Source organism: Gorilla gorilla, chromosome 7 (assembly GCF_029281585.2).
Source record: "Gorilla gorilla gorilla isolate KB3781 chromosome 7, NHGRI_mGorGor1-v2.1_pri, whole genome shotgun sequence".
NCBI classification, from domain to species: domain Eukaryota; kingdom Metazoa; phylum Chordata; class Mammalia; order Primates; family Hominidae; genus Gorilla; species Gorilla gorilla.
Genome location: NC_073231.2, coordinates 149,781,899 through 149,794,983, shown reverse-complemented (window position 1 = coordinate 149,794,983; position 13,085 = coordinate 149,781,899). Strand labels below are relative to the sequence as shown.

Below are 13,085 nucleotides of genomic sequence, written 5' to 3'. Positions count from 1 at the left end.
GCCCTCAGCTACGCGCCTCCGACCTGAGGTGTCTGCCTGGGCCAGGGTGGGCTCCGCAGGTGGGCACTGCTCCAGGATGTGCCAGGTGGGCAGCTTGGGGGGGGCCAGGCCTGGGGTGGGACCCCACTGGCCCCAGAGCAGGAGCCTGGCCTGCCCTGGGGCAGGGCAGGCACCATGGGGCAGGGTGTGCCCCCCGCTTCATGCAGGTCTGTGAAGAGGTGTGACTGGGGGGCTGCAAGAGCTGACAGGCAGCAGGTCCCCTCCCCTCGCCAGGTATCAGCAGCTTCTTGAGTCCGCCCTGGCAGGGTGGGTGGGCAGAGGCTGAAGCAGGGCCTGGCCCAGGCCTGGAGGGAGCTCCAAAGAGAGGCGTGGCCTCAGAGCCCCTCCCGTGGGGGGAGCCCTTCAGTCTGTTGGGGGGTCCTTCTGGGTGGCTGTGGGGATGGCCTGTGTTCCTTTGTGGTCCTGGCACCATTTGGTGTGCAGTGAAGTGCCAGCTCCCCCTGTGTCCCCAGGTCCCCCTAGGGGGCTGCAGTGGTCAGGATGGGTGAGGAAACCCCGGTTTCCTGTTTCTGGCGGGCCGAGGGCGTGTCTGTGGGGGAGGGGGCTGCTTGCTCCTTCCCGCCGGGACACTCCCCTCCCTGGCGGCGGCGGCCTGGGCAGGGTGGGGCCTCGGGGGCGGGCCGGCCTCGCCAGGGAGTACAGCAGGCAGGGAGTGGCCACACTGACTGGGGCTCCGAGCTGAGCCTGTGCCGAGTGAGCGTCTCGTGGGGCCGCCAGCCTTCAGCTGTGTGTGTGCCACACGGGGCTGCCCAGAGCACCGTGCCTGAGGCTGAGGGTCCGGGCGACGAAGGTGTGGGGGCAGCATGTCTCAGCACCAGCTCCGCGTGCCGCAGCCCGAGGGCCTGGGCCGAAAGAGAACCAGCTCGGAGGACAACCTGTACCTGGCTGTGCTCAGGGCCTCTGAGGGCAAGAAAGGTAGCAGGTTCCCCTCGGGCACCCCCGCCAGGCAGGGCGGGCCCCTGCAGGAGGAAGGCCCACTTCCTGTGGCAGGAAAGCCTTGGCACCGCTGGGGGGCTGGTCTTGGAGATGGGGGTCGGGAGCCAGCCATCCCCACCCAACACGGAGTGGGCCGCCAGGCGCCCGCAAGGCTGACGGGGGCCTCCGAGCGTCGGGTGTCGGGCCTGGAAGGGCGAGGAACTCTGCGCTCTGGGGAAGGTTCGCTGCCCTGTCAGCAGCACACGCGGCTTCCCTTCCAACACCCCAGCGGGCCCGGGCCCTGGCTCTGCCACACCCCTGCTTGGGTCTCAGTCTGTAGAGGCGGGGGTGGGAGTGCAGGACGGGACTTGTGTGCCCTGGGCTCAGGGTGCGGCCCAGGACCCTCCCATTTCCTCGGGGGAAGAGTCCGGGGTGGGGTGGCTGCACCTGGTGGCGCCTGGGCCCCTGGCACCTGGGTCTCTGCTGTGTGGCTGGGCTGCGGGTGAGGGCGCCTGGGTCTCAGTGTGTGATCTGAGGGAGGCTTTGGGGCTCCCCAGGCAGGACCTGGCCAGCCAGGCTGCTGTGTCTGCACGGTGGTCACCTGAGGGCCCCCGGGGCTTCTCCCAGGCCCCAGGTAAGCTGGTCTTGTCTCCCCCAGATGAGCGGGATCGTGTGCAGAAGAAAACCTTCACCAAGTGGGTCAACAAGCACCTCATCAAGGTTGGTGGCGCATGCTGGTGCGTGCCACGGGGGCTGAGGCTGTGGGAGGCGCTGAGGGAGGGTGGCCCCTGCCGCCCAAGGCTGTCCCCATGCTGCCTGTGTGCTCACCTTTCATCTCTGAAACCTGTTATTTTCTGTCCTCTTTCTTCCCTACGCCTGCTCCTGCCTCTCTCTTCCTCCTCTTGCTTCTGGTCTTTCCTGGTCTCTCCTTGCAGCACTGGCGGGCAGAGGTAGGTGCCTCCGCGGGGCAGGGTGTGTTCCATGGGCTCCCGGGAGACTCAGCCCCCGCCTCCTTCCCTCTGGGACCAGCAGCCACTCTGTAGATCAGCCGCCCAGGGCCTATTGGTGGCTCTGGGGGACTGGCCACCTCAGCCGCTGCTGTCCCCACAGGCCCAGAGGCACATCAGTGACCTGTACGAAGACCTCCGCGATGGCCACAACCTCATCTCCCTGCTGGAGGTCCTCTCAGGGGACAGCCTGGTACGTGTGCCCCTGCCCCCTCCGGGCCCCGCCTGCCCCACCTGGAGGCCTCTGCCTGCCTTCCCTCCGTGGGGCCTCCGGCCGCCCACTCTACTTGGAATCCAGCTCAACCCCTCCTGCCTTCTCCCTGGGGGCAGCCTGGCCTCGTCCCTGGCAGCACCTCCCGCCCAGGCTGCTGGGCATCACAGCCGAGGGCCTGGCCTGGGAGTGGCCGCAACCCTCGGACCTCGGCTGCTCTGGGCCTTGCCGCCCTCCGCGTCGGGACACAGTAACCTCATGCTCCGCTTTGCTTTGGTTTCTCTGCTGCTTGGACTCTGAACCTTGATCTCTGCCCTTTACCCTTTGCCCTGCTCTGGCCGGGCAGCCGAGGGAGCGGGACGTAAGCAGGAGCTCACGCCTGGTGAGTGGCTGTGCCTGCCGGCTGCAGCGGCACGGGAGCTCCCCAAGACCGTGGAGCCCGGCTTTCTGGGGGCTGGTTGCCCATCAGCCAACCGCTGCCTGGCTCTTGGGCGGGTAGGTGGTTGGGTGTCAAGCTGCCCGTCCACTGTGCTGCCCAGAGCTGGCCTGGGACCCACCGGTGGCTGCTGTGGCTGCCACCGCCAGGCAGGAGGACCCCCCCCCTTTAGTGCCACTGCCCTCCACACGAGGCTTCCTGGCTATTGTCTCCTCCCACCCCTTCCTTCCTTCCCTCAGCCTGGGTCGCTGGACTTCCCGAGCCCTGATGGGCCTGGCCTGGCCGCTGGGCCGGTGGCCTCCCTTTCCCTGCGGGGGAGGGTGAACCTGGGATGAGGGGCTGCTGCCCCCTGGGGAAGACCCTTGGCTCAGTTGCTGCGGCGCTTTGGGGCATGCTGAGGGTGGGGCCTGGGAGCTGCAGCTGCACTGTGGGTGCTGACTGTGCCTCCCCACAGCCCCGGGAGAAGGGGAGGATGCGTTTCCACAAGCTGCAGAATGTCCAGATTGCCCTGGACTACCTCCGGCACCGCCAGGTAAGGCTGCCTACCAGGCCCTGGGCCCCACCCAGACCCCTCACCAAGCCAGCCTCGCTCTGTGGGCCGTGACCGAGAGCCCCTCGCTCACAGGTGAAGCTGGTGAACATCAGGAATGATGACATCGCCGACGGCAACCCCAAGCTGACCCTTGGCCTCATCTGGACAATCATTCTGCACTTCCAGGTAGAACGGCTGCCCCCAGGACCCCCCCCCCCCCCCCCCCCCCCCGCCGCAGGAGTTTCCAGAGGGTAGCCTGGGCTCCTTGGCTGGCGGGTTGATCCGCTTTCTGGCTAGGGCGTGGCCTGGGAGGTGACTGGCGCCGTAGGTACGGTGGCACCTGGGTGCCTTCCTGCCAGCCGCAACCCTGGACTGGATCTGTGGCCTGAGGGTACAGGCCTCTCTCTGAGGCCACCTATCCGTGCCCTCTGGCCCTGGCTGGGCAGGGCCCAGAGCCTCCCTGTGGAGGAATGTGGGCCCCGGTGCCTGCCCTGGGGAGGCTTCTGCAGCAGCACAGGCTGACTCACCCGCTGCTTGTCCTGGCTGCACAGGAAACCACAAATCTGAGAGCTGAGCAGGCAGAGCCTGGTGCTGGCACGGCAGCTGAGTCACACAGGCTAGCAGGACGACAGGCAGCTAGGGGTGGGTGGGCAGAACCTGGCCTGAGCATGCCACTGAGTGTAAAGCCAGGCTGCCAGAGGCCCCACCTGCCAGCCTGCAACCATCGATGGAGCTCGACCCCCAGCCTTTTCCAGGCCTGGGGGTTCTGGGCCAGGTTTAGTGGTACACTTTTGGGTTCCTCTTATGCCCACTGCCCTTCCACTCTGCTCCATCCCAGCTCCGGGAGGTGCAGGGTGCAGCCTAGCCCTCCCCAGCTAGGCGAGTGGGCACCTGCTGTGTGGTGGCAGTGAGGGTTGGGGGTTCTGAGCTGCCTGGTGGCAGCTGCCACCGGCTGGAGTGGCTGGACTTGTGGCCCCGAGGCATGGCCAGTCCCAGCAGCTTCCCAACAGGGAAGGGCCCTGGAGCCCGGTGCTGCCCTGGCTGGCTTGGTGGCCCCATGCACTCCCCCTGGGTGCTGAGCTACCCCTGCCCCTGTGCATGTGGCTGTGGGCACAGACCAGGCCTGGTGGCCATGGCTGAGCTGTGGCCTCCTCTCTGCTGTGAGCAGATCTCAGATATCCAGGTGAGTGGGCAGTCGGAGGACATGACGGCCAAGGAGAAGCTGCTGCTGTGGTCGCAGCGCATGGTGGAGGGGTACCAGGGCCTGCGATGCGACAACTTCACCTCCAGCTGGAGAGACGGCCGCCTCTTCAATGCCATCATCCACCGGCACAAGTACATGGCCCCTTGGGCAGGGGGCTGTGGGCTGGGGGCACCCCCACAGTGCCTCCACTAGGCAACTTCAGACACGCTGGGGCAGGGAGGAGGGCAGGAGGAACAGGGATGAGTGCCAGCTGGCCGCCTCGGGGTGGTGGAGTTCAGGGCCCAGCCCCACCCTGGTGCCCTTCAGAAGCACCACCACTTGATCTCAAGACTGCAGGGCCCGTGGGCTGCTGGTCCTCACAGCCAGGTGCATGTGCCCTCTGTGGACGCCTCCGGAGGGGCCTGGTGGGGAGGGTGGCCGCGGGGAGCCCCAGCTGCCTGGCACCCTCAGCTCTGCGCAGCCCTCTGTGCTGTGCCCCTGGGCTTCTGGGTGTGGGGTTGGCAGGGTGCTCTCAGCTCTGCCCGTGTGACAGTGTACCTTTCAGGGTGAGTGTGGGGGGGCCCATGGTTGCTGGGATGTGTGAGGAGCCGGCCTGTGCACCCGTGCCTGTGTGGTGTGGCCGCTGGTCTTGTCCCACCCACCTGACCAGCCACCTGCTTGTCCCAGGCCCATGCTCATCGACATGAACAAGGTGTACCGGCAGACCAACCTGGAGAACCTGGACCAGGCCTTCTCTGTGGCGGAGCGGGACCTGGGAGTGACGCGGCTCCTGGACCCTGAGGGTACGTCTGCCTGGCCTTCCTCCCTGTCCCTTCCCCTGCTGCCTGCCCCAGAGCCACCGCTGAGCTGCCCTTCCCTGCAGACGTGGATGTCCCTCAGCCCGACGAGAAGTCCATCATCACCTACGTCTCGTCGCTGTATGACGCCATGCCCCGCGTGCCGGACGTGCAGGATGGGGTGAGGGCCAACGTGAGTGGGGTGCCCGGAGGGCAGGGGGCTTGGGCCTGGACGCCCCGACGGCCCCTGACAGCCGCCCGTGCCTGTCCGCAGGAGCTGCAGCTGCGCTGGCAGGAGTACCGGGAGCTGGTGCTGCTGCTGCTTCAGTGGATGCGACACCACACCGCCGCCTTTGAGGAACGCAGGTTCCCCTCCAGCTTCGAGGAGATTGAGGTGGGCCTGCCGTGGGGGGCGGGGTCCTGGGCCTGCCCTGAGGGCCGGGCGTGGTTGCCGACACCCTCGTCCCTGGCAGATCCTGTGGTCTCAGTTCTTGAAGTTTAAGGAGATGGAGCTACCGGCCAAGGAGGCCGACAAGAACAGGTCCAAGGGTATCTACCAATCCCTGGAGGTGAGTGGGACCGCTGGAGGGGTGGGTGGTGTCCTGGAACGCCCCAGGCCTGAAAGGTTCTTCCGAGCCCGACCTGGCCCTGCCTTTGGGACCAGGGCTGTCCCAGGTCTGGTGGGCTGGGGTCTGAAGGCCCAGCGCCCCACCCCCTGCCCCCTGCCTATAGGGCCTGAGTGTGGCCCCTGTCTACAGGGAGCGGTGCAAGCAGGCCAGCTCAAGGTGCCCCCTGGCTACCACCCGCTGGACGTGGAGAAAGAGTGGGGCAAGCTGCACGTGGCCATCCTGGAACGGGAGAAGCAGCTCCGCAGCGAGTTTGAGAGGTGGGTGGGGCCCTGTGGTGGCAGGGGAACCACCCGAGGGTGAGTCACTGCCTGGGGAGGAAACCCCCCTCCCCGCCCCGCCCCCGGCGGGGGAACCCGAGCTCCCGCTCGCCTTAGGACGGTGGGCCACAGCCAGGGAGGCCGGAGCGGGAGGCGAGCTGCAGTCTGTGGCCAGGGCTGTGCCGGACTTGGCCAACGCGGCCCCTTCCCTGTGCTGCTACTGCAGGCTGGAGTGTCTTCAACGCATCGTGACCAAGCTGCAGATGGAGGCGGGGCTGTGTGAGGAGCAGCTGAACCAGGCCGACGCCCTGCTGCAGTCGGTGAGGGGGTGTGGGGCAGGCAGTGGGCGGGAGGGAGGCCGGAGGAGCCTGCCCCACCCTGCAGCCCTAAAGCCGGGAGGGGGCTGTCCCCCTGGGCTCCTGGGGCAGGGGCAGGGGCAGGGGCGGGGCACGTGGTGGGGAATCCAGGCCTGAGCTCCTCCCTCCTCGTGTGCAGCCAACTCTCACTGCCTGCTTTGGGCAGAGTTGGTTTCTGGCCACGGGGCAGAACCCACGGTGGCTGCCTTGCCCCCGCCAGGCCCCCTCCCCCACAGCGGTTTACTGTTAGGGGAGGGGTTGGGGGACGGCCCAAGCCACTGCTGATTGCCCAGGAGGACAGGGCCCACGCGGCATTACAGGAGGAGTTACCCGGGGTGGGTGATGGAGGATGAGGCCCAGGACCCCACAGACATGGTCATGGGGGTCTCGGTTCTTGGACTGGGCAAAGTACTCTGGACTTGGTCCCAATCCCCCAGAAGACCAGCAGGAAGATGTGTGAGGTGGGCAGGGAGGGAAGGGGAAGGACAGGGATGGAGGCAGTGGCCCACTGAGGCTGAGGAAGCGGCTGAGAGTGGCCGTCTTGGCCGGGGCCCCTGTGAGGTCAGAGGGGGATCAGCTGTGCTCCGAGTCATGACAACAACCTTGCAGGATGTCCGGCTGCTGGCCGCAGGCAAAGTGCCACAGCGGGCGGGGGAGGTGGAACGGGACTTGGACAAGGCGGATAGCATGATCCGGCTGCTGTTCAACGACGTGCAGACCCTCAAGGATGGACGGCACCCGCAGGGCGAGCAGATGTACCGCAGGTGGGCCCCGTCCTGCCCTCCCTGAAGCCCAGGTACACACAGCCCCAGGCCTGCCAACACCTACCTGAGTCCTCTGCTGCCCCAGGGTGTACCGTCTGCACGAGCGCCTGGTAGCCATCCGCACCGAGTACAACCTACGGCTGAAGGCAGGCGTGGCGGCCCCTGCAACCCAGGTGACCCAGGTGACTCTGCAGAGTGTGCAGAGGCGCCCCGAGCTGGAGGACTCCACTCTGCGCTACCTGCAGGACCTGCTGGCCTGGGTGGAGGAGAACCAGCACCGTGTGGATGGCGCTGAGTGGGGTGTGGACCTGCCCAGCGTGGAGGCACAGCTGGGCAGCCACCGAGGCCTGCACCAGTCCATCGAAGAATTCCGGGCCAAGATCGAGCGGGCACGGAGTGATGAGGTGGGTGGCGCTGAGCGATGGGCAGTGTGGGGGTGGGCCGGGCCCAGCCACTGCAGACCTCACCGTCTCATCTGTTGCAGGGCCAGCTCTCCCCCGCCACCCGGGGTGCCTACCGTGACTGCCTGGGTCGGCTGGACCTGCAGTACGCCAAGCTGCTGGTGAGTGGGGGCAGGGCCAGCCGGGGGAGGTGGGTAGCCCGTGGCCTGCTGACACGCACCCTCCTGCCCACAGAACTCCTCCAAGGCCCGCCTCAGGTCCCTGGAGAGCTTGCACAGCTTTGTGGCAGCTGCCACTAAGGAGCTAATGTGGCTGAATGAGAAGGAGGAGGAGGAGGTGGGCTTCGACTGGAGCGACCGCAACACCAACATGACCGCCAAGAAGGAGAGCTACTCGGTGAGCGGTGGCCCAGCTCCCCTGAACCCCACAGCCCCCTCCCCAGCTGTGCCCTGGCCGTCCCCTATGGTCAGAGACCAGTGGGGGCCCTGGGTCGAGTTTGCCGGGAGCGTGGCAGAGCCGGGTGTGGCCGGCCGCCCCTGAGACCCTTTGCTCCGGTGCCAGGCGCTGATGCGGGAGCTGGAGCTGAAGGAGAAGAAGATCAAGGAGCTCCAAAATGCTGGGGACCGGCTGCTGCGGGAGGACCACCCGGCCCGGCCCACGGTGGAGGTGGGGCTCCCTGGGTAGGGGCAGGGCTGCGGGGGGGGCCGTGCCGGGTCCCCAGGCGGGGCGGGGCGGGGTCTGACCAGGACCTGCTGCCCCGCAGTCCTTCCAGGCGGCCCTGCAGACGCAGTGGAGCTGGATGCTACAGTTGTGCTGCTGTATCGAGGCACACCTGAAGGAGAACGCTGCCTACTTTCAGGTGAGAACCGGAGCCCCCTCCGCACTGTGGCTCAGCGGCAGCCTTGCAGGAGCCCCTGGACCCCCTCGGCAGCTCCAATCAGGAGCCCTCCTGTCTGCAGACGTTGCCAGCTGCTGCCTGCAGCCTGACCGGGGCCTTGGACAGGGGTGCTCCCCAGGCCTCCTGGGGGCTTTGCCACTCCTTCCTCGGTGCCCCTGTCTTGGACCTGCCCTGGGACAGCTGTGGGCTGGGGCTCTGGTCCCAGGTAGCCTGGCGTGACCCCTCCCGCTGCCCCAGTTCTTCTCAGATGTGCGGGAGGCCGAGGGGCAGGTGCAGAAGCTGCAGGAGGCACTGCGTAGGAAGTACAGCTGTGATCGCTCCGCCACCGTCACCCGGCTGGAGGACCTGCTGCAGGATGCCCAGGTGAGGGAGGGGGTGTGCAGGGGCGTGTCAGGAGGGGCTGGCCTGGAGTCTGGGCTGCATGGGTACTCTGGAGACTAGGGGGCAACTGGAGGGGCCAGCAGGGGTTGGGAGGCACCATGGGAGGTGTAGAGGTCAGCCGAGGGGGGAGTGAGGCAGAATGTGGGGAGCCGAGAGGCAGCCGGTCCGAGCCGGGCCGCCCGCATCTCCGCAGCCACAGAGTGAGTGGAAGCCTGAAGTCAGCAGCTGCTGCCAGCCCTTGTGCTATAGAAGGGGCACCGCCAGCCCTTGTGCTATAGAAGGAGCACTGCCAGCCCTTGTACTATAGAAGGGGCACCAGCTGTTTGGCCTGACATCTGGAGTGGGCAGAGTGGAGCTGGGCTTTGTGCTCTGGGAGCAGGGGTGGGATCACCCAGGAGGGCGGGTGCACAGTGGGGAGTGACAGGGAAGAGGGACTGGAGACTGGAATGGCCTCTGAGGTCGGCAGGGCTGGGCCGGGGGGAGAGCCGGCAGCTCCCAGGTGTGTGCTGTCCTGCAGCCTGGCCCCCGCAGAGAGGTGGGATGGGAGGAGGCAGTACCTTCTGCAGCCCGCAGGGGAGGGGCAAGGGGCGAGGGCATTGTAGGGACCAGAGCGTAGCTGGGAGGACATGGTGGGTGAGCTGGGGTGAGAGGAGGGTGCCCTGTCTGGGTTGGGAAGGAGCGAGGGCGCATGGGTCTGCTTGGGGCCAACCCCCGGGGCCTGTCCCAGCTATACCTCCTGCCTCCAAGTGCTGCCACCCCGGGAACATCAGGAGGGCCCCACAGGCCTGGTCCCGGGGTCTGGGGGTGCCTGGGGCAGGCCTGTGGGTCTCCATGGCCCTTGTCTGGATGCTGCCCCTCCCCCACAGGACGAGAAGGAACAGCTGAACGAGTACAAGGGGCACCTCTCAGGCCTGGCCAAGCGGGCCAAGGCCATCGTGCAGCTGAAGCCCCGCCACCCAGCCCACCCCATGCGGGGCCGCCTGCCCCTGCTGGCTGTGTGCGACTATAAGCAGGTGGAGGTGAGCACAGGCGGGGAGTCCACTGGGGGGCGTGGCCAGGCAGGGCAGGGTGTGGCCATGTCCTCACCGACTCTGCCCGTCCCAGGTGACTGTGCACAAGGGTGACGAGTGCCAGCTGGTGGGCCCTGCACAGCCGTCCCACTGGAAGGTGCTCAGCAGCTCCGGCAGCGAGGCCGCCATGCCCTCCGTGTGCTTCCTGGTGCCCCCGCCCAACCAGGAGGCCCAGGAGGCTGTCACCAGGTGGGTGGCGGGGGCTCAGCAGGTGGGGGGTGGACGGCGGGTGGGGCGCTGGTGACGCTGACTGTAGCCCTGACCTGCCAGGCTGGAGGCCCAGCACCAGGCCCTGGTCACGCTGTGGCACCAGTTGCACGTGGACATGAAGAGCCTTCTGGCCTGGCAGAGCCTTCGCCGCGACGTGCAGCTCATCCGTTCCTGGTCCCTGGCCACGGTACGCCTGCCCCCCAGCCGGAGGCTCTCTGGGTGGGAGGAGGGGAGAGGCGTTGTGCAGGGCACGGCCGCCTTGCCCGGCACTCAGCCCCACGTGTTTCCCCCAGTTCCGCACCCTGAAGCCAGAGGAGCAGCGCCAAGCCCTGCACAGCCTGGAGCTGCACTACCAGGCCTTCCTGCGGGACAGCCAGGACGCGGGCGGCTTTGGACCCGAGGACCGGCTGATGGCCGAGCGCGAGTACGGCTCCTGCAGCCACCACTACCAGCAGCTACTGCAGAGCCTGGAGCAGGGTAGGGCACGGCAGGGCTGGGGCGGTTGGGCTGGTGCGAGGTGGGCGGTGGAGTGACCCGCATGTGTTCCCCAGGCGCACAGGAAGAGTCTCGCTGCCAGCGCTGCATCTCCGAGCTCAAAGACATCCGGCTGCAGCTGGAGGCCTGTGAGACACGCACCGTGCACCGCCTGCGGCTGCCGCTGGACAAAGAGCCGGCACGGGAGTGTGCCCAGCGCATCACCGAGCAGCAGGCAGGGGCAGTCCCCACCCTATCCAGTCCCATCCCTCTCTCCATCCCTCCTCCCACCCTCCCTCCTTTGGCCTTCAAGGGGCGCTGTGTGCTGCGCTGGGTGATGAGTGCGTTCCCACTCCCTGTCTTTGCAGAAGGCACAGGCAGAGGTGGAGGGGCTGGGCAAGGGGGTCGCCCGGCTCTCTGCCGAGGCCGAGAAGGTCTTGGCCCTACCAGAGCCATCGCCTGCGGCCCCCACGCTGCGCTCGGAGCTGGAGCTGACGCTGGGCAAGCTGGAGCAGGTCCGCAGCCTGTCTGCCATCTACCTGGAGAAGTGAGTGCACCTGGCCACAGACGAGGGGCTGGGGTCAGCTGGGGGGTGCTGGGGTGAGGGCTGTGACCTTGCAGGAGGGTGCAGGAGGGAACGAGTTGGGGGCTGTTCAGAGATCTGGCCAGGAGGCGGGAGGCCCAGCTGGGGTGGCGGCCACAGAGGTGGTGAGAAGAGTTCAGGGCTGGATACGCTTCGACAGTGGCGGCCGGGGGACTTCCTGGTGATGAGATTCGGGTGTGGGGAAGAGACAGTGGAGCTGGGCAGCGGCTGCTGAGTGAGGTGGGGAGGCTGTGGATGCACTTTCAGTGGCACAGTAAGGAATCCTGCACGCTGCCTCTCGTCTGTCCTGTTCCTGGCCTGGACTTAAGGGCATCTGGCATTTATTCCCAATATGTTATGTCATAGTCTCTTCCTGTGTTGCAAACCACAGGTCCACCCGCTATCTACTCCTCACAAAACCAGCCCAGTGATAGGGCCGCCACTGGCTGCCGCAGGGTGCCATTTCCACCCCGGTGTCCCCTTCGCCCAGTCTTGGGCTGCAAGGGCTAAGAACTACACTTCCAGGCCCTGTGGGCACCAGGATGCCGCTGTCATCCAGCCAGTGGGCTCTTCCTGTTTCGGGGCCTTGGGGTCTGCCGTTCCTGGCTGACGCACCCCCTCTCCCCTCTTCAGGCTGGGGCCTGAGTGTCCTTGTGTTACAGAGGCTCCCAACCTCCTTCTCCCCAAGGCTGTTCTTCTCCTGAAGCAAGCCTCTGACCACAGGGTCAGCCGACCCCCAGGGTTGGGTCTGGGCTTGGCAGGCAGCACCCTGGGTCGCTGTGGCTTGGGTTCCATTCCCTTGGGCTATTGCTCGAGCTCCATGTCATGGCCCTGAGCCCCGCTTTCCCGCCAGGCTCAAGACCATCAGCCTGGTGATCCGCAGCACGCAGGGGGCTGAGGAGGTGCTCAGGGCCCACGAGGAGCAGCTCAAGGAGGCCCAGGCCGTGCCGGCCACCCTCCCGGAGCTTGAGGCCACCAAGGCCTCTCTGAAGGTATCGTTTCGAGGCTTGGGCCTCATGGTGGGGTGGGGGTACAGCGGGCCCAGCTGAATCCGCACATGTCCCTCCTGTCCCCAACAGAAGCTGCGGGCCCAGGCCGAGGCACAGCAGCCCATGTTCGACGCCCTGCGGGATGAGCTGCGGGGGGCGCAGGAGGTGGGGGAGCGACTGCAGCAGCGGCACGGGGAGCGGGATGTGGAAGTGGAGCGCTGGCGGGAGCGGGTCGCCCAGCTGCTTGAGCGCTGGCAGGCTGTGCTGGCCCAGACCGACGTGCGGCAGCGCGAGCTCGAGCAACTGGGCCGCCAGCTGCGTTACTACCGCGAGAGCGCAGACCCCTTGGGCGCCTGGCTGCAGGACGCCAGGCGGCGGCAGGAGCAGATCCAGGCCATGCCGCTGGCTGACAGCCAGGCTGTGCGGGAGCAGCTGCGGCAGGAGCAGGTGGGCTTGGGTCGGTGGGGACGGGGCGGCTGGGCGTCCCCTGCGGCCACGGCTCTGACCACACCATCCCCCAGGCCCTGCTGGAGGAGATCGAGCGCCACGGCGAGAAGGTCGAGGAGTGCCAGAGGTTTGCGAAACAGTACATCAACGCCATCAAGGTGAGGCCCGGCCGCCTGCGCCAGGCCCCAAGTCCGGGACCGTTGCCGGGATGATGGTGGGCTTTCCCTGAGCCTGGGCCATGCCAGGGAAAGCCCATGTGAGGGTTTGGGGGCTGGGCAGGGGCCATCGGAGGGCAGAGCTGGTGGCTGACCGCAGTGCATTGCCACAGGACTATGAACTTCAGCTGGTCACGTACAAGGCGCAGCTTGAGCCGGTGGCCTCCCCGGCCAAGAAGCCCAAGGTCCAGTCGGGATCAGAGAGTGTCATCCAGGAGGTAGGGTGGGGCCGAACCTAACTGGGTGAGGGGCTGGCAGGCCTCTGGAGCT

The 13,085-nt window shown here is 67.2% G+C and overlaps 1 protein-coding gene across 35 annotated transcripts in view; it reads left to right on the top strand.

The window, feature by feature from the left end:
* PLEC (plectin) overlaps window positions 1–13,085 on the top strand; it is a 61,017-nt gene that overhangs the window by 36,157 nt on the left and 11,775 nt on the right. For 9 of the 35 annotated variants that reach the window (XM_031013969.3, XM_031013968.3, XM_031013974.3 and 6 more), the window contains 30 exons: window positions 1,634–1,695; window positions 1,911–1,925; window positions 2,086–2,175; window positions 2,540–2,575; window positions 3,084–3,161; window positions 3,255–3,347; window positions 4,330–4,496; window positions 5,032–5,147; window positions 5,228–5,334; window positions 5,416–5,535; window positions 5,615–5,710; window positions 5,900–6,027; window positions 6,254–6,347; window positions 6,993–7,147; window positions 7,233–7,551; window positions 7,632–7,709; window positions 7,783–7,944; window positions 8,110–8,214; window positions 8,312–8,407; window positions 8,684–8,809; window positions 9,694–9,846; window positions 9,932–10,086; window positions 10,168–10,294; window positions 10,401–10,584; window positions 10,659–10,816; window positions 10,950–11,128; window positions 12,018–12,156; window positions 12,244–12,600; window positions 12,675–12,758; window positions 12,929–13,033. In XM_031013969.3, coding sequence (XP_030869829.3) covers window positions 1,634–1,695; window positions 1,911–1,925; window positions 2,086–2,175; window positions 2,540–2,575; window positions 3,084–3,161; window positions 3,255–3,347; window positions 4,330–4,496; window positions 5,032–5,147; window positions 5,228–5,334; window positions 5,416–5,535; window positions 5,615–5,710; window positions 5,900–6,027; window positions 6,254–6,347; window positions 6,993–7,147; window positions 7,233–7,551; window positions 7,632–7,709; window positions 7,783–7,944; window positions 8,110–8,214; window positions 8,312–8,407; window positions 8,684–8,809; window positions 9,694–9,846; window positions 9,932–10,086; window positions 10,168–10,294; window positions 10,401–10,584; window positions 10,659–10,816; window positions 10,950–11,128; window positions 12,018–12,156; window positions 12,244–12,600; window positions 12,675–12,758; window positions 12,929–13,033 — 3,884 coding nt within the window. Of the gene's footprint in view, window positions 1–409; window positions 976–1,633; window positions 1,696–1,910; window positions 1,926–2,085; window positions 2,176–2,539; window positions 2,576–3,083; window positions 3,162–3,254; window positions 3,348–4,329; window positions 4,497–5,031; window positions 5,148–5,227; window positions 5,335–5,415; window positions 5,536–5,614; window positions 5,711–5,899; window positions 6,028–6,253; window positions 6,348–6,992; window positions 7,148–7,232; window positions 7,552–7,631; window positions 7,710–7,782; window positions 7,945–8,109; window positions 8,215–8,311; window positions 8,408–8,683; window positions 8,810–9,693; window positions 9,847–9,931; window positions 10,087–10,167; window positions 10,295–10,400; window positions 10,585–10,658; window positions 10,817–10,949; window positions 11,129–12,017; window positions 12,157–12,243; window positions 12,601–12,674; window positions 12,759–12,928; window positions 13,034–13,085 lie in introns of those variants that run through there. The other 26 variants (XM_055348490.2, XM_063708944.1, XM_031013980.3 and 23 more) reach the window with 9 other exon arrangements.